Source organism: Gopherus flavomarginatus, chromosome 10 (assembly GCF_025201925.1).
Source record: "Gopherus flavomarginatus isolate rGopFla2 chromosome 10, rGopFla2.mat.asm, whole genome shotgun sequence".
Classification (NCBI taxonomy): domain Eukaryota; kingdom Metazoa; phylum Chordata; order Testudines; family Testudinidae; genus Gopherus; species Gopherus flavomarginatus.
Genome location: NC_066626.1, coordinates 74,547,785 through 74,567,084, shown reverse-complemented (window position 1 = coordinate 74,567,084; position 19,300 = coordinate 74,547,785). Strand labels below are relative to the sequence as shown.

General features: G+C 40.2%; 1 protein-coding gene across 7 annotated transcripts in view; it reads left to right on the top strand.

The window, feature by feature from the left end:
• The window catches only part of PTPN4 (protein tyrosine phosphatase non-receptor type 4), a 229,483-nt gene that overhangs the window by 202,786 nt on the left and 7,397 nt on the right, over positions 1–19,300 (top strand). For 5 of the 7 annotated variants that reach the window (XM_050917015.1, XM_050917016.1, XM_050917019.1 and 2 more), the window contains 5 exons: positions 2,278–2,368; positions 2,467–2,528; positions 3,444–3,590; positions 7,602–7,730; positions 11,404–11,552. In XM_050917015.1, coding sequence (XP_050772972.1) covers positions 2,278–2,368; positions 2,467–2,528; positions 3,444–3,590; positions 7,602–7,730; positions 11,404–11,552 — 578 coding nt within the window. Of the gene's footprint in view, positions 1–2,277; positions 2,369–2,466; positions 2,529–3,443; positions 3,591–7,601; positions 7,731–11,403; positions 11,553–14,031; positions 14,679–19,300 lie in introns of those variants that run through there. The other 2 variants (XR_007768388.1, XM_050917018.1) reach the window with 2 other exon arrangements.

Below are 19,300 nucleotides of genomic sequence, written 5' to 3'. Positions count from 1 at the left end.
AAATACAGACACAGCTCACCCTAGCTTAGTTTCTGAAATTAGGTAATATGGCTGCAGGACTAGATAATCTATTACATTACTAAAGTAACTAGACAAATGGAGATACCCCTTTTAATGTCAATCTGGTATATATTTTATAGACCTGATCCTGTTCTATGGACTGTGTTTAAATTGGATTGGAATTTCTTTAGGACAGCTTTGTGCTCAATAAATTATATAGAGCACTTTTCATAGCTGTTGAAATTTTTTACTACTTGGTATCTATAGTAATTCCCTGGAAGCTTGAAATCTGTTTCCTTGCCAAACTCTTTCCTCCATCATATGCTTATATAATGATTAGTTATCATGGGAGTGCTCATTTGGCTATCGTATAGATTACCAGTTCTTGTTTTTAAAAAATAAGCATTCATTTTGTACTAAGTGATACAAAAAATGCATGCATTTTGCAAATAGGTCTAAAAAGGAAAGAAGGTAAACCAGATGTTTGGTTTACCAATCTCGTGTTCCTTTAAACTGAAAATGAAGACTAAAGCAATGCCTTATTAAGCCTATTGAATTAAAACTAAGATTACTGAAAATTGGTTGACTTAGATCACTCATTTTATGTAGAACTATTCAAACTAATGCTTTGAGGAAATAATTTTCCATTTCAAATCATATTAATGTTTTGCATGATATACAGTAATGATTTCATCTTTTCTTTTAATTTCATGCAGGAACTTAAATAAAATAGCTTTTGATGCCATTGTGATTATATCCAAGCTCACTTTTCAGCTCTTTTGCTTCTTGTTCAGTCATAAATAGAGGCAGAATTAGAACTATCTTGTTCTACGGAGGCTAAACTTACCCCTGGAGTAAATGAGTGTCACTCCATTGACTTTGGAGGAATTGTACCTGCCTAACCTCAACAGTGAATGGGGGCATGGTATAGTGAAATAGTAAAATATATTAAAATAATTATGCTGATGGATGGATGGATGTGGTTCATGCAGTTCAGTGTTAGCAGAGTATTAGGTGTAAATAAACTGTAGTTCAAAAATAACTCAACAGGAGTTCCTCACACAATATTATAGCTTATCAACTTGTGCCTCTTAGACTATATGTGAAGCATTAAAGTGATGTGGAGGAAGAAACTCCTTAATATTTTAAAGTAATGATCATTATAATGTAAGCAGTCATAAAAATAGATTGTCTTGCTATCCATTTTTGTTGTAGTTATATCTCAGATGTGACATTGGAAATGAGGAGTATAACCAAGTAAGGATTAAAAAGCAGGAGCCAAATGAAAAAAAGAAAAATCCTGTTTCCATGCTTATGTTCTGATTGAAATACATTAGCTAAGGAGAAATAAAGAACATATCTTCCAAAGTTTCTCTTACAATGATTTGTATTTTGATGCAAACTAAATAAAATAGACATGAATAAACATAAATACATGAAAAGAAAAATTAAGAATAAAGAATAGAAGTAGCATTATGCATACTTCATGAAAATAAACAATTATGTCACATTGCCTAGCTTAAATTGTAAGATCATCATGGCAGGGACTGTTGATTCTCCCTGTAATGTGCCATCCAAATCTATGATGAGATATACACTTGTTAATCGTCCAAACGGAATTTGTATTAACATGTTTTTCATTTTACCCTGAGTCTTCAGGAAGTATATATTGTTATCCATGTAATATCCCATGCACTGTGAGGCTCTTCGCTATATTTCTTTGAATTGAGAAGTGTGCTGGTTCAGTTAGGGGCAGCAACTCACGGGCTCTCCACATAGGTGCCTATGTACCGGAATACAGCAGAACTCCTACAGAGGGAATCCTTGCGCACACACACACCCCATTTACTGGGAGACTAAGATTTATTGCAGCACTGTGTAGGAGTGCAGGAGGATGATGGTGGCATGCTCGGGGTATAGCAGTAGCATAGCCAGTAAGGTCTACTCACAGTATGTATCTGCCAGCCCAAAACACTGTGTTAAGATGCAGTGGACTATGTCTGCTGTTCCCACAGTAACCAATAGTATTGGCCATTGTCCAGATGCATGCCTGCTACAACGGTTTATGATTCAGTTTCTCAGCCTATGCCATATGAGCTCGTAGTCCAGCTGCTTGAATGATCTTGTAAAAGAACAAAATTAATATTGCATCGTGCTTGTGAATAGAAAATGTTTTCATGTTTGTTTTATATGCTTTTAAAATGTCTGTAGTAAATTTAAAGCTAGCAGGTCCTATGTTGTGTCTGTTACTATCTGACCATCTTTATTCTCTTTTAGCAACTGTATAGGAAGAAGCCTGGAATGACAATGTCTTGTGCCAAATTACCTCAAAATATTTCCAAAAATAGATACAGAGACATTTCGCCTTGTAAGTGTGTGTATGTGTATGTAAATGGTTTTAAGTTAAAATACTGTCTTTATTTGTACTTGGTAGAGAAATAACGTGTTCTTTAAATATTTTTTCAGATGATGCTACACGGGTCATTTTGAAGAGTAATGATGACTACATCAATGCAAATTATATAAATGTAAGTTGAATTTCATGTCATTCATACTGTAAGTACATTGTGGCAGTATTCTGGAGAAGAACAATTGATTTATAAGTTGCTACTGCAGCTTTTCAGCAGAAAATGTAAAAATAAGATAATTCACTCTTTTTGAAAATGTTTCTCAAATCTAATATAGATTAGAGTGGATGGGAAGTATTTTCATCAGTTGGCTTACATGTTAGTAGGTTTGTTTATCTAAAAGACAGTGGTTGATAATTTCCTACTAACTCTCAATCAAATTGAGAGATTTTTATGTGCAGCAACAAGAGCCTGAATTTTATTTCAGATGGTGTCATTGTTGGGAGAAAGTAACTATCTAGAGTTAAAACTGGCACAAAGTAACCCAATGCACATTGTTGTTTCAGTGTTCAAGAGTAGCAAAATTTAGCCTAGTAGGTCTTTGTCTTGTAGCCAGTAATAACAAAGTACAGCTAACTTTTCACTTCAGGAATAGAAAAGAAAGATATTTGATTCCAGGATTAGTATTTTAATTATCATATATTGTAAACAGTGGATGTAATGTGTATACGTCTACAAAAATTATTTTGACACTGAACTGTCACGTTTTTTCGTATGCCTTCATTATGACCTGTGGTCTTGACAGCTCAGGTATTTGGCTACTAAAGTCTGTCCATTAATTAAATGAAAGATATTTGGATTTCTTAATGGTTTTAAATAAGATTTTTTTTTTAAGCCTTGACGAGTTTCTTTTGTATTGTGAGCTCTTTTATCTGTGGTCTGTTGATAAACATTTTAATAGTATTGATATTATTGATTCATTCTTCCTATATTTTTTGTAAATCTAATTTAAATTATCTAGCAAAGTCTAAATTTGTGGTGCATAAATTAATGTTGTTTAACAACTAAAATAATTATTAATTTGTTTTCTTTTAGATGGAAATCTCTTCTTCCAGCATAATAAACCAGTACATTGCTTGTCAAGGCCCATTACCGAACACTTGTCCTGATTTTTGGCAGATGACTTGGGAACAAGGTTCATCTATGGTTGTAATGTTGACCACTCAAGTTGAAAGGGGCAGAGTAAGTCAAAGTTCTGACTTGAAATCTAATCACATATTATTTTAAAAATCCCTTTTGGAATCCGCCATAAACGACTAGGTTATAACAGGGCCATTATGAATTTCTTTTTTATGGGAGTGCTCACAGGTATTGATACAGTTAAGGCTCTCCTGTGTTTCAGTTTTAAACCCTTTCTTTCAGGATTATGCAACTAGTCTTAACATTTAGTGTAGTATTGAAACATGTATAAATCTTGATTCTCATGTTTCATAAATGAGTTTTTAAAGACTTAATCTGACTGTTTTTACAGTGAAGTAGTAAACAAAGTTACCTGCTTCGAGTGTGGTTTTTTTCCCCTGACCTATGTCAACTCAAAAAAGTCATTTTTTCTAGATTAAAGTTTCTGGACAGGGATGATTTAATCCTGTAAGGAGGCCTTGGACCAGTGTTGTATTATTTGCTTTGCAATGTCATAAATTTGCCTTGCAATGTCACGACATCACAACAATCGCCAATTATACTATGGAGTTCGTTGGAGAATTGGATCCAGATCCATGGATCAGCCTTAAATCCACCATTATCCATTTATCTTTGAAAAGACATGGAAGATGGGAGAGATTCCAGAAGACTGGAAAAGGGCGAATATAATGCTGATCTATAAAAAGGGAAATAAGAACAACCCGAAGAATTACAGACCAGTCATCTTAACTTCTGTACCTGGAAAGATAATGGAGCAAATAATTAAGCAATCAGTTTGCAAACATCTAGAAGATAAATAAGGTGATAAGTAACAGTCAGAATGGATTTGTCAAGAACAAATTGTGTGAAATCAACCTGATAGCTTTCTTTGACAGGGTAACAAGCCTTGTGGATGGGATGGAGCAGCAGATGTGGTATATCTTGACTTTAGTAAAGCTTTTGATGTGTCTCACATGACCTTCTCAGAAACAAACTAGGGAAATACAACCTAGATGGAGCTACTATAAGGTTGGTGCATAACCGATTGGAAAACCATTCCCAGAGAGTGGTTATCAGTGGTTCACAATCATGCTGGAAGGGCATAACAAGTGGGGTCCTGCAGGGATCAGTTTTGGGTCCGGTTCTGTTCAGTAACTTCATCAATGATTTAGGTAATGGCATAGAGAATACAGTTATAAAATTTGCATATGATACCAAACTGTGAAGGATTGCAAGTGCTTTGGAGGTTAGGATAAAATTCAAAATCACCTGGACAAACTGGAGAAATGGTCTGAAGTAAATAGGATGAAATTCAGTAAGGGCAAATGCAAAATACTCCATTTAGGAAGGAACAATCAGTTGCACACATTCAAAATGGGAAATGACTGCCTCGGAAGGAGTACTACAGAAGGGGATCTGGGTGTCATAGTGGATCACAAGCCAAATATGAGTCAACAGTATAACACAGTTGCAAAAGAAGCGAATATCATTCTGGGATGTATTAGCAGGAGTGTTGTAAGCAAGACATGAGAAGTAAATCTTCCGCTCTACTCCACGCTGATTAGGCCTCAGCTGGAGTATTGTGTCCAGTTCTGGGCACCACATTTCAAGAAAGATGTGGACAAATTGGAGAAAGTCCAGAGAAGAGCAATAAAAATGATTAAAGGTCTAAAAAGCATGACCTATGAGGGAAGATTGAAAAAATGAGTTTTTTTAGTCTGGAAAAGAGAAGACTGAGAGGGGACATAACAGTTTTCAAGTACATAAAAGGTGGTTACAAGGAGGAGGAAGAAGAATTGTTCTTAACCTCTGAGGACAGGACAAGAAGTAAGGCATTTAAATTGCAGCAAGGGAGGTTTAGGTTGGACATTAGGAAAAATTTCCTAGCTGTCAAGGTGGTTAGGCTGGAATAAAAGGCCTAAGGAGACTGTGGAATCTCCATCATTGGAGATTTTTAAGAGTAGGTTAGACAAATACCTGTCAAGGATGGTCTATATAATACTTTTTCCTGCCATGAGTGCCAGGGACTGGACTAGATGACTTCTCGAGGTCCCTTCCAGTTCTATAATTCTATTACTTTCAAGCTGTATCTCCACGCAGTGGAGTACTGCCTCTGGGTATTTGCCTAATCAAATGAAAGATTATTAGTGTTTGCAGTTTGACTACTGTACGTGCAATCTTTTATTTAAAAAGATTTGTTTTTGAGTAGTTAGTCATGTTAGTTCTTAACCCCATTTTTATATATGCTTCTTTTAATAGAAAAAGCTGTTATGTTACATGTTGCTAGCTGCATATATACAAATTATAAATAAGAAAGTAATTCTAAATAATTACGTGTATGTTGCCATAATGGCATCACCTAATTTCAGCTACACCTGAAACTCTACTTGATATTGTCTCCTTAATAATTTTGCCCATTGTGTTGCCTCTGTCCACTGAAGTACCATTCAAATATTAGCACATACCTGGTGTATTTCATAAAACAGCTGGCATACTATTTGTAACATTCAGTGGCAACTGGAGAACTTGAAACACATAAGCATAATTGGCTGATAACAATATCCTGAAATTTCATCATAATTCTGAGTTTTATTTGGTGGGTTTTACAATAGATGTCTACCATCCTGGCCAGCAAAACTGGTCTGGGTTGAGGATAGTTACATTAATTCAGACTTCAGTTCAGCTGTGTGTGCGTGCATTCTTGTTAAAATAACCATGTATTTGCTGTGCTGGCAGACCTGTTAAACACCATAAAAATAATTGTAGGTGCGTGTTTTAAATATTTTTAAACTATTTTTCAGTGACTCAGTTTTACTGTATGATGCTGTGTGCTCCCAAATGAACACAATTAGAGGGAATTTCAGTTCAAGTGCCCTTTTAATTTACTTTAATTTTCTTTGCAGATCTCAGAACAGACCCACAATAGCAGTTCTCTAAGGTTTTTTAATACTAATATTTATAGAATTCTTTGAGAACTGCTAAATATTGAAATAAAAGGACTTCATTTGTCTTACCTATCGGCAGACTCCCTGCTCTAATGCTGATCAAGGAGCTAATGAAGTCACTATCCCACTGCATGCCAGAGTGTCTCAGGGGAGCAGAAAGTCTGCAGATATGGCTGCTTTTACAGACCCTACCGGCTGGATTAGAAAGATAAAAAATATGCATGAACTGAAATGACCCCTATTTATATTTGGGCATTTAAACAGTTTGTCATAAAGTTGGTCTTCTTTAAAGTTCTCATTTAACCGTAAAGATTTTGGTAAACCCACCACCTAATGCACCGTAGTTTTGTCCCACCATGAAGCTATCTTAGTCACTGCTTACTGGCCACCTCCTCCTTTCACATTATAGCAACATGTTTTCTTTTTCATGTAAATCTGCGTTAAGGAACGATTATTTTAGGATTTTAGAAGTTAGGAGTGGATCTAAGGAGGGACCTATCACTATGGTGTCAAAAGGGAATATTTAAAAAGAAGTAATATCAAAAGTTAAAGGCATCACTATTCAATTACACTGAACTCTAGAATTGGGGCCTGTGTGAAGGAAACAAAGTTGAGAAGAGAAGCAGGACTTCTACATGATGTTACCTGACTTTATGTATGAAAATCAAATATTTAAGTTTCTGCAGGCAGTGTAGTTATATAATATTCACACAGATAGATCTGAGGAAAAGTTTGGTGCCTTCAAGGTGAATGGCAACTGCACATCCTGCAATGCTAATTGAAACCATATTTTGCCCTTAGCTGTTCATACGGAACTTTCATGGAGTTACATGCATTTGCAGAGTCAAAATTTGATCCTTTGATTATGTCATATGAACAAAAACAGTTGAAACTGGTTAATTGTATTCATCTGCTCAGGACTAATATCAATTACACTAGTTTGAAATTTTTTATTTCAGTTATGCAGTTAATAGCTCGTTTTCAATTATAAACCCCTGCTGTATGTTCAGTAAGTAAGTCAGGAGTAATTACAAAATGCTCAGAAGGGAACTTGCTGAATCTAGAAAGGAGGAAAAATAACGGTCTATGAATCTAAAGACTGTCATCTTTGAAAACCTCTTGACCTTAGGTTAAGTGCCATCAGTACTGGCCAGAGCCTACAGGAAGCTCATCATATGGAAATTTCAAGATTACCTGCCATTCAGAGGAAGGAAATCCTGCTTATGTCTTCAGAGAGATGACACTGACTAACCTTGAGGTAAAACTATAATATAGTTACTAGTCAAATTCTGTGGAATCCTCAAAGTGGAATTACCTAACTGCGGAGATTCTTTCCAGTTTTATAGCACGTCCACATGTAGACTTTTGACTATATCCAATTAATTGATAATTTTAAAATCTCATAGAAAATGAGTCTCAGTTTGAAAAATCTTATTTTGTGTGAATTATTTTCTTTTTTATGAATACATACCTTTTGTTCACAAAAAAGTTTTAGTGGTATCTTTTCAGGGAATTGAACACAAATTTAATCTTGTTCTTCTAATGTTCTTGTACAGTGCAATATATTAGTCATATGGGATGAGTGTTAATTATCTAAGAGCTTTTTGGTCCAAGATAATCCTAAAGCTAAAGCCATGACAATAATTAAATAAGAAATTATTAGAGATTTATTTTAATATATTCCCTTGATCTTTTCCAAACATCATTAGATTAGAATAGAAATTAGAAACTTTTCATTGTTGCTGCCTAGAAACACATTTTGTGTCTCTGAGGACAGTTTTCAGTAAACATTTCTTAATAGGGTAACAAACCACATTAGGAGGGTAGTATTCCTAAAACAATGTCTTTAAGCTTCATATTTTTAAACGAAAGCCTGGATTTCTGATATATGGTGGCAAAATTTATGGGGACAATTCTAAATGTTGGGAATATGCAGGTTCCATCTAAAAAAACTGTGGTTATGGGTAAGTATCCTTCACGTATTATCTTGAAGAAAAAGGATTTGCAGGTAGAACCAATTCCTAGTAACTTAGAAAACGAGAGAGGATCGATATTTTGAAAGACAGTGGCTCTGTTTGAGGTGAAACAGTTACAGTTCTTCCGAACTTAGTCCAAAAATATACTTTTTGTAATTTTGACAGTTACCACAGATTGGCACAATGATTAGATTACCATTTTTTCGCCCCTTAAGTAGGATAAGAGCTCTGCACTGGTTGCTTTTGCATTTCCAGGTGCAATTCAGAGCGCAGATGATCATCTTTAAAACATCGAATGATATGACTCCCCAACTAACTGAAACTTTCTGATATTGTACACTTTTGCAGTAAAGATCAGTTGGGAAGTTCTCACTGTTTACTGCAGCTGAATTATCTGTAAAATTTCTCACAGAATAGGCCTATTCTCCCAGTGTTCTATTGCATCTCAGATATTGTACAGTATGTTTTATATATAAGTGAATAATAAGTCACAGAATAGCATCAGAAAGAATGAGATTCTCCTGAGAGAAATTACATCATAATTAATGGAGACTGCTAGTCGAATGGCTGTTATGGTGTAATTTTGCAAAAAAAGGAGACAGCTGTATTTTTCTCTTTCAATTTTGAGAATTCCATGGACAAGAGTTTACATGAATTTGAAGGTGTAATATAGGAGTATCTTCCAAAATTTTAGGATTTATGAGGCCTAGTCAGTGATCCTCCAAAAATAGGAGAAATCTGGGAATTTTTTTAGTATTACTTTGGTCTAGCAGGCATGTGGATGTGGTTGGGTGGAGAAGGCCTTCAGTAAACCAAATAAGTCAGGGTAGAAAATAAAGTTGTGCTGAGGCTGATACACGGTGGAAGAAATCTTGGTTACTGTATGTTTTATAGTACTTTTTATGTAGTAAGTACTTAACTAGCTATTTTATGTTTATTATAAATTAAATGTAACTCTGTAATCCTGACTGAGCACTTAATTAGTGCATCAAGAGGTACCTAGTATTTCAGAAGGCTGAAATTTTCCTACTACACAGCTGCTTCTCCTGTTCCACTGTCTGGTCAGTCTCTCTACATTTCAGCACGCTAGCACACACCTCAGTGTACACCACATATAGCTGTAGATATTTATGGCCATGGCACTCAGGGTCTCATAACCTGCTGGTTCCTCTCTTTCCATTTCCCTCACCCATGTGCTTGCATAGCCCCTTTCCTTTCCTGTTTGCCTTTCCTAGACTCCTGGCTACTTAAGTTTTCTCTCATGCATACAGAACTGCCACCACATACCTCTGGGCCCACTTTCTGCAGTCTCCTCAGGTCATGTTTATTTTCCACATTCTTTAATCCCCCAATTCCCTGATTTTTTTTAATATTATTATTTTAGGCTACCTGTTGTGTGTTCTGTTGTGGTTATGGTTAGAAAAGAGAGCACAAAAATAATATCTTCTTATTCAACAGGTTTGATTGGTGGGTGTATTCAGTTAGATGTGCTTCTTTTATAGACAAGGGCAAGTTTTTGACTATCTTTTTACTCTTATTATTCCTGCAGTGCTAGCACAACTGAGAATGTGAGAGCTGGATTCTCTTCTGGCATACATCAAAATAATTGTTAACTAAGTTTCTGTTGCAGAATATTTTATTAGGAGTATGGAACAACTTCTGTATGAGGAGAGAATAAGACTGGAATTCTTCAGCTTGGAAGAGAGATGACTATGGGGGGATATGATTGAAGTCTGTAAAATTATGACTGGTGTGGAGAAAGTAAATATGAGGAGTAAATAACACTTCCTTAACACAAGAATAGGGTTCACCAAATGAAATTGATAGGCAGCAGTTTTAAAACAAACAAAAGGAAGTATTTTTTCACACAACACACACTCAGTCTGTGGAACTCATTGCCAGGGGATGTTGTGAAGGCCAAGACAATAACAGGATTCAAAAAAGAACTAGATACATTCGTGGAGGATAGGTCCATCCATGGCTATTAGCCAGGATGAGCAGGGATGATGTCTCTAGCCTCTGTTTGCCAGAAGCTGGGAATGGGCAATAGGGGATGGACCACTTGATGATTGCCTGTTCATTCCCTCTCTGGCACCTGGCATTGGCCACTGTCAGAAGACAGATACTGAGCTGGATGGACCTTTGGTCTGACCCAGTATGGCCACTTTTATGTTCTTATGTATTGCTAATGATGTGTGAGGCAGAAAAGGCATAGCTTGATTTTAATATGCCAGGCTGTGTGTAGTACTGGTCGTTAGAGGGAAAAAATCTTTTCACTTTAAAGTTGAGAAAATGTGATCTGCCATTTAGGTGTAGCAAACATGGAACCCATAGTACTATTTTTAGAAAATTGCTTTTCAGAGTAGAACTACACTTTAAAATAGCGATCTTCTCTTTCTTATGCATTATTAGTCATATCTCTTTGCTGCTTTGTTGAATTGGTATATGGTATTTTTGTCCAGATTGCACCTGGTTGCTTATTTTACAGTGCACTTTGGTAGTGAATTTTAGAAAAGTATTCCAGCCCATTTCTAATGCATTATGGTTATATTATGGTAATACCTAGGAGCACTAGTCAGAATCAAGGTCCGATTGTACTAGGCACTGTGTATAACAAAGCAAGACTGTTTCTGCCCCAGAGAGCTCCACCAACAGACGGAGTGGATTGAAAAGATTAGATAACAGTAAAACAGACTTTAGCAGAAAAGCCAAAGTAATAGCTTGCCTGTTCTAGAGAGATACTCTGAATGGCTTATAAAGACATATTTGTGCCTTTTATTATTGTTTATAAGGAAAAATAGGATTCTAAAATATGTGTTGGCAAATAATTAATATTCATAAAGTGCTTTGAGATGTCTAAATGAGACGTAATTATGCGAGTATAGTTGATTATCGCTGTTTTTTTTTATTATGAAGTCTGAATTACATTTGAACAAATTTTGTATTCCTGATTAGAAAAATGAAACTCGTCAGCTCACCCAGATCCAGTATGTAGCATGGCCTGATCATGGGGTTCCTGATGATTCCAGTGACTTCCTGGATTTTGTGTGTCTTGTACGAAAAAAGAGGGCTGGCAGAGAAGAACCTGTTGTTGTTCATTGCAGGTATTTGTTTTTTCTAACTTTCATAAATAGTCTGACTGAATGCCTCTTCTCATCACATGCTTTCTTCTCTATTTTATTTAGTCTTTTATTGTTCACCATTTCTGAATCAATTCAATTATAAATTTCATTGAGTTCCTGTTAAAGGAAAGAGACAAGGGGGTTTAAAATTTGAATTGAACAGTTATCCATAATTCTCTATACCTTTTGCTATTAGCATCATGCTTGAGTGAGCAGTTTTCAGAATCAAATGCACTGTCTTGTTTCATATAGGTAAAATGCCTGTGGATAATTCAGCTGCCCAATGATGAAAACTTTAATGACAGCACTGATAGCTATTTCGTGCTTTATGTAAGAAAAGAGAGGGAGGGTCACAGACCTTGCACAATTTACTGTGTGTGATGTATCATGAGGGTAACTCAGGTGGGTGGCATTTTAGAGATACTATCACATTTCTTCCTCAGTCAAGGACCCATACCCAGGGGACTGAAGCTCAAGGATTCTAGGGATGTCATGTGATGCACATCTTTTGAATATCTGCCAAGTCTACTGTGGTGATTTCTTGTTTTGGCGACTCACGTGGCTGGCACTTACTTTCTCGGAAGAGCATGGAAGAATACCACCACCTTTTTTTCTCTCCAGTTTGATCCCAGGAAAATAGTAAAAACTGCAGATCCATTAGAGTGAATCTTCCCTTCCTTGCAATAATAAACACAAGTGATTGTAAAGCCACAAAAATTGGCAGGAAAACTTTGTAAACCTGTTGTATATGAAACTACATTGAGTTATATTTTTTTAAACTGATGTCCAACTCTCTTGGAATACAGTACTTATGCCACAAAACTATTAATGTGTGGCCTAGACAGACCAAAAAGAGTTAATATCAGCCATTTAAAAATCTGTATATCTGAACGCTAATTGCTGCTAAGGGAGAACTATAGAGAGAGAAATTGTCAGCATTTATGTTCTTTGTAAATCAGTGACTTCCCAGTAAATAACTGTTGCTTCCTCGAGTAGTGTCCCTATGGGTGCTCCACTGTAGGTGCTCATGCAGCCCTGCACTGCTGATTGGAGAATTTTGGTAGCCGTGTCCATTTGGCCTGCACATATGTTGTCCCCTCCTCTTACTCTGCCACAAGGCTAACCAGCCTTGCAGGGGAGAACCCTTCTCAGTTCCTTCTCAACCACCCCTGGCTAGAGACAAAGCTATTAGCTATCCGTTCATCAGATTGTTAACCCTATTGTTCTAACCTAATCTTTTTTTTGTGAGTTTAGAGTTTCATTTGTTTTTTTTCCTTAAAAAACAAACAACCACCCACCCTCCCCCCAACTTTATTTACTACTTCCCCTTTTTCTGGGAACTATCCCTATGTGGGGTATGCCTGGTTCACTGGGGTTTAAGAGGTGCCTCTCCTGTAAACAGGTCATCCCCTAATGGACGGACATTCCTATTGTGTCCATTGCCTCAGGGAAAGCCATTTTCCCCAGAAGTGTGTTTTTTGTCAACAGCTGAAGCTGTGGTCTCGAAAGGGCAGAGAGCTGAGACTAAGGGTATGGCTACACTTGAAACTTCAAAGCGCTGCTGCAGGAGTGCTGCCGCGTCAGCGCTTTGAAGTGTGAATGTAGTCGCAGCGCCAGCGCTGGGAGAGAGCTCTCCCAGTGCTGCACATACTTCACCTCCTCATGGGGTTTAGCTTGCAGCGCTGGGAGCCGCGCTCCCAGCGCTGCGGCACTGTTTACACTGGCGCTTTGCGGCACTGTTTACACTGGCGCTTTACAGCACTGTATCTTGCAGCGCTCGGGGGGTGTTTTTTTCACACCCCTGAGTGAGAAAGTTGCAGCGCTGTAAAGCGCCAGTGTAGTCATGGCCACCCACACCTTCTAATGGAGGCAGCTGTGCAACCACCTGGAGACCTGCATCAAGATTCACCCGGAAGACAGGAATTTTCACCTAACTAGACCACTCTTTGAACCCATTGCCACTCGTTTGCTCACATACCTGTTTATGAAGACAGCATTCCTGGTGGCGATCACCTTAGCGAGGAGAATTGGGGAGATAGCAGCACTGATGGCACACTGCCCTAATACAGTTCTTTCAGAACAAGGTTATTCTCCGACCACACTCCACAAGGTTGATTTCCTCCTCTGTCACGTTCCTCAAGAATGTCCCTGTCTTGGAAATCTGCAGGAAAGCAGTCTGGACATCTGTGCATACCTTTGCAGAACACTGTGTGATTACTGGGGGACTCTGCTTCCGGCACTATCTTTGGCTCCGCAGTATTATCATTCATAGCAGACTCAACTCTGAAGCCCCAGCCTCCTCCCATTAGGGATACTGCTTGGGAGTCACTTACAGTGGAACATCCATAGGGACACTACTTGAAGAAGAAAAGGAAGTTAGTCACCTTGTGCAGTAACTGGTTCTTTGAGATGTGTATCACTATGGATGCTCCATGACCCACCCTTCTTCCCTCTACTTCAGAATTCTTGTCAGGAACTCTGCGGTAGAGAAGGAACTGATGGGGGTTCACCCGGGCAATGGTGGTTAGCTCATGACAGAATATGAAGAGGGGCCAGTGCGTGTGCGGGCCGAACAGACACTGCCTCCAAAGTTCTCCGATCAGCAGCGCAGGGACACAAGCATACCTACAGTGGAGCATCCACAGGGGGACGCCTCTCGAAAAACCATCATTACTGCACAAGGTGAATAACTTCCTCTTTCTCTGCTGTGTTATCAAACAGCTTAACGTATGGGAATTGAAAATGGGTGCTAATCTGAATTATAAGGACTAATCATTCTGTTTTAGGGTTGGATATATTTTTTCTAATTTTCTAAAATAATTTTATTCTTTCTGTTGAAGGATACACTAAATCTTGGTACAGTGCATATATATCTTGATATTTGGAGCATTATCCATAGGAATCCTGAGTATATTCTTAGCTTCTTTTTGTTGAGCAGTTTTTCATACAATATTGTATTTGCCCCTAATGATAAAGTTCTATTCAAACCACTACATTATATGGTAACCTTTGATGCCACCTTCTGGACAGTATTATAAAGGAACATATTAAAGTTTTGTAGAATATTTAAATTCTAAATTGTATTAAAAATAAAACTGATCAAGATAAGTTACAGTTTCTTTATTAATGTGTACTTATAAGATTCAATTTGTTTAAAAGCAGACATTTTCACTTTAGTCTGAAACACCTTCAAACTGTATCATTTAAGATACATATAATGACGCAAATACAGATTCCCAGTCATATTGACAAATGGAAAACACTGGTTTCCCGACAGTACCAAGTGTGTATTTTATTGTAATTTCTCTTAATATGAAACATGTTGATTTAAAACAACATGTTTACCATGCTCAAGAGTAAATTGCCTCAGTTTTAGGTGTTCTCTGAGGTTTCCTAACTCCGGAAGAGTGTGTACATACACATAAAGAAATTAAAAGCAAGCCTTTTTTGTTTTTAATTTTGAATAAATATCCTTTCTGTAAGACTTCTCACTATTTTGCCACTTGGGAACCTTCATGTTGTAGTTTACCTTTTATTAAAAGGTGTTGAGATTAGGCGGGTTTTTTTATGTAGGCAAATCCTTAGAGCCTTTTTGGTGTGCAGAAGCAGGATCCTGCTAGTGCTTACCTTCTGAAGCATAGATTCCTAATTGGAGACTATTTTATTTAAAGTTTAACATTTTGTCACCAACTTTTGGTTAGTATATTTCCTATTTATTTATTTTTTTACAAGCCAAGGCTTTAGGCCAGCTTCTCCACTCCTTTAAGAGCAGAGTTCAGTGCAGGAATGGAGTGGAGGGACCAAGGCTAGCATGCCATCCAACTGCCCTGGGAGCCAGTTCTAACAACTATGGGGGCATTTTATGCCATCTGAGCAGCATAAAGTGGAACACAGAATCTAGCTCTTCATCTTCAATGCATAGTTCTTCAGCACTATGCATTGTAATCTCAGCTGGGAATTCACTTGTGACCATGTCATTAAATAAGTCCTTGGTGGTTGTCTAAAAAAAATACTACACAGTGTAGTCGTGGATTTTTAGACATCTGCTCTGACCAGCCAAAATGTGTCCTGCGCAGCTGCTGGCCTCCAAAGAGACTGCTGTCTGTCCAGCAGTGGCAGCTTCTCTCTCTTCCAAGTTATTTGTCCATAGAAACAGCAGGATGGTGTTAATTTCAGCATAATTCAGTTACCTAAGCTGGCCAACTTCACAGAGTAAGTCATAGAATGCACCTGTTCAGTTACCGCATACAGCAGTCAAGCTAATTGGGGTTGGTGTTGCCCTAATGTGGAAGATGGGACAGGAGTCATTCAGTAAAAAGCTTCTAATGGGGTATCGTGAACTGAAGCACCCCTCACTGCCTGATGATTCTGAAATGAACTGTTTGCCACGGTGAAGAAAGAGGGAGCTCATTAGGCTGAAGCACCTTTAAAAAAAATAATTTGAAGGGAACTGGAGTGTGCCCTCATGGCACGATATAAGGAACACCGCTGGCTCCCCCCACGCTCAGTTCCTTCTTGACCCCAGTGACGGTGCACAGAGCATTCGCTGCTTTTACTAGTATTGCTTAGGCTTCGTTCATACGAACTAGAGTTCTTGTACATACTTAGTAGTTGAGTTAGTTAGCCCTTAGCAGTAGTTAGTTTTGTTAGTCTTGTCGGGGACTTAGCCATGGGCCAGGGAATGCCCCGTCCCCATGCTTTAAGCCCTGCGATCACTGCAAACAGCCCATGCCCGTGAGCGATCTGCGTAGTAGCTGTCTCAGGTGCCTTGATGAAGGGCACATAAGTGATGTGTCGTATCTGCAAGTCCTTTAAACCTAGGACTAAGAAAGACTGCGAGATTAGACTCATAGCACTCCTGATGGAATCGGCGCTCACTCTTGCCCCAGAGCAGAGGTCCAACTCGGCACACAGCACCATGGCGAGCCATTTTGATGAGCCGTCATCGATCCCTGTCCATGGCCCCATCCAAGAAGTCGAAAAAGGCCGGTAGGGGACGGTCTCCTACTCCACGCAAGGGGAAGGACAAGGCTGGGTGTGAGCTAAGACTTGCACCGGGCAGCTCATCTCCCCCATCGGGATGTTGGGCCTCAGCGCATGTCAGGCAATGCAGCCCACCCCGTTCCTTGCCTGAAGGCCTGGACACAGGGATGGACCTTTGTCAGCTTCTGGTGCCATACATGCCTGAAGCACTCCAAGCTGTGCAGGAGATCCTGATGCTCCCAGTGCTGCCCACATCGGCCTCATCGGTGCCCAGACCTCATGGCGTTGGAACCTTTCATCTGCCTTTACTCCAACGGCACCATTCCCCATCGTGGGGGACATCCTGTCACCGTTCACCTGCTTGAAGTCGTCACGCCTCGGAGTTAGGGAGGCATACGCATCGGAGCCCTCTACGGTCACCAGACCCTGGGCACTGGTTGCGAGATTTGAGGAGGACCTTGCCGGTTACCTGGCACAGACCCATGGAGGCATGTGCTCCCCAGCAGGAACGTCAGGACCAGCCCTTCGTGTTGCAGAACACCGTTACAGATCCCGGGAATGATCAGAAGACTGGAGTCGCAGGCCCCGCCAACAATCCCAGAGATGGGTGTCACCGTATTAGGGGAGATCCCCCCCGCAGCGCCTGGCCTATTATACCTCAGGTCCTGCTCCTCATCCCGGTACTGGTCTCGAAGCAGTAGGCATGGATCGCCAGTCTTCCATCCCCAAGGTCCTCGCAGAGGTGCATGTCCCACTCGGACCAGTCCTCCTCTAGGCTTGACCATGATTATCGCCAAGCGCAGAGTTGCTGCTCCAGTGGATCCTGGTCACCGGGTAGCAATTGCTCCGGATATGGCTCCGGTATGCAGCAAGGCTTCACATCAGCGGGACAGCCTCGCAGACTCTCAGTGCTGTGTGTACCATTGGTACCAAAACCTGCCCAGTGGCTGGCCCTGTGGTACCAGCCTCCTCCTCGTCATCACCAGACAAGGCCATCACAGAGCCCCCTCACCCAGTTCCTCAGATGACGCTAAGGCACACCAGGAGCTGCTGAAGAGGGTCATGTCCAACCTTTGCCTGCAGGTGGAGGAGTTGGAGGAGCAAGGATACTTCCTGTTCAACATCCTCTCCTTCACAGCCCCTGCTAGAGTGCCTCTTCCCTTCACGAAGGGCTATAGAAGATATCCAGTACCTTGTGGCAAACCCCCTCCTTTCTGTTCCCCATTTCCAAATGGGCAGAGCATACGCACGAATACCTTTACTCCCATCCTGCTCCAAATTCCCTGGTGGTTGAGGCAGTTAACCACAGGGAACACCAGAGGCAACCCAGAGCTACCCTCAAAAATAAAGTTTCCAAGAGACTGCACTTGTTCAGATGGAAAATTTATTCCTCGTCTAGCTTACAGTTGAGTGTGGCCAATTACCAGGCCCTTCTTGACCGCTATGACTTTAATATGTGGCAAACCATAGCCAACTTCAAGAATGCCCTCCCAGAAGGTTTTTGTAAAGATTTCCAGGCGATCCTCGACGAGGGCATGGCTGCTGACAGGGTGGACCTTCAAGCGGTGGCAGACTCTGCCACATGCATCCTGGTGTCCGCCATTTCCATGCAGCAAGCATCCTGGCTGCTTCTCCCTGGGTTGTCCTCCGAGGGTCAGCAGTCGATTTAGGACCTCCCTTTCGATGGCCATGCCCTGTTTGCGAAGCAGATGGACAACAAATTACATGGGCTGAAGGACTCCTGAACCACCTCTGGGCTCTACGTTCCGGGCCTGGCACATAAGCGTTTCAAACTGCAACTACCAGGGGCAAGAAAACCAGCCCCAGTAGGACCCACTGCACAAAAAACCCAAGAGCTATATAGACAGCACGCAAGCCACCTGCCCCCACCCTCTGCCCAGTCAGGCTCGAACCGCTGCAAGCAAGGAGCTAAAAAGTCATTTTGAGGGCATGCCCTAGTGTGACCTACGAGTCTATTCCCTGGATCCAATTTTCCCAATTTTTTGCAGTTGCCTTTTCTTTTTCCTCCCAGCATGGTCAGCAATAACTGCAAACTGCTGAGTCCTCAGTATGGTGGCACACGGTTACACCCTCCAGTTTATTTCCACACACCCCCTCCCCTTCCGTTTTCAGGGACTCTTCTCTCAAGAGTCTTCTTGAGCAGGATGTTCAGGGGTTCTTACAGCTGGGGGCAGTGGAGAAAGTCCTGCCTCCTTAGCAGAACAAGAGTTTCTATTCCTGGTATTTTCTGATCTCAAAGGCCAAAGGTGGTCTGCGTCCCATACTGGACCTGCGAGACCTCAACAGATACCTAAAGAACTAAAGTTTCACATAGTTACTGGCCTCCATTATCCCCTCCTTGGATCTGGGAGACTGGTATGCTGCCCTTGATCTGAAAGATGCATATTTTCACATAGCGATCTTCCCAGGACGCAGATGCTTTCTCCGTTTTACGGTGGGTTCGGCTCACTACCAGTTTGCAGTCCTTCTATTTGGCCTGGTACAGCACCAAGGGTGTTTACCAAGTGCATGTTGGTAGTTGCGGCCTACCTCAGGCTTAGGCATATCCAGATTTACCCGTACCTCAACAACTGGCTGGTCAAAGGCAGTTCCAAGGCTCAGGTCCAACCCGACGTCGCGGTACTACAAGCCACATGCCGCTCCTTGGGACTACTGGTCAACCACAAAAAGTCCATGTTTGTTCCAGTTCAAAGGATAGAATTCATCGGGGCCGTGCTCAACTCAAC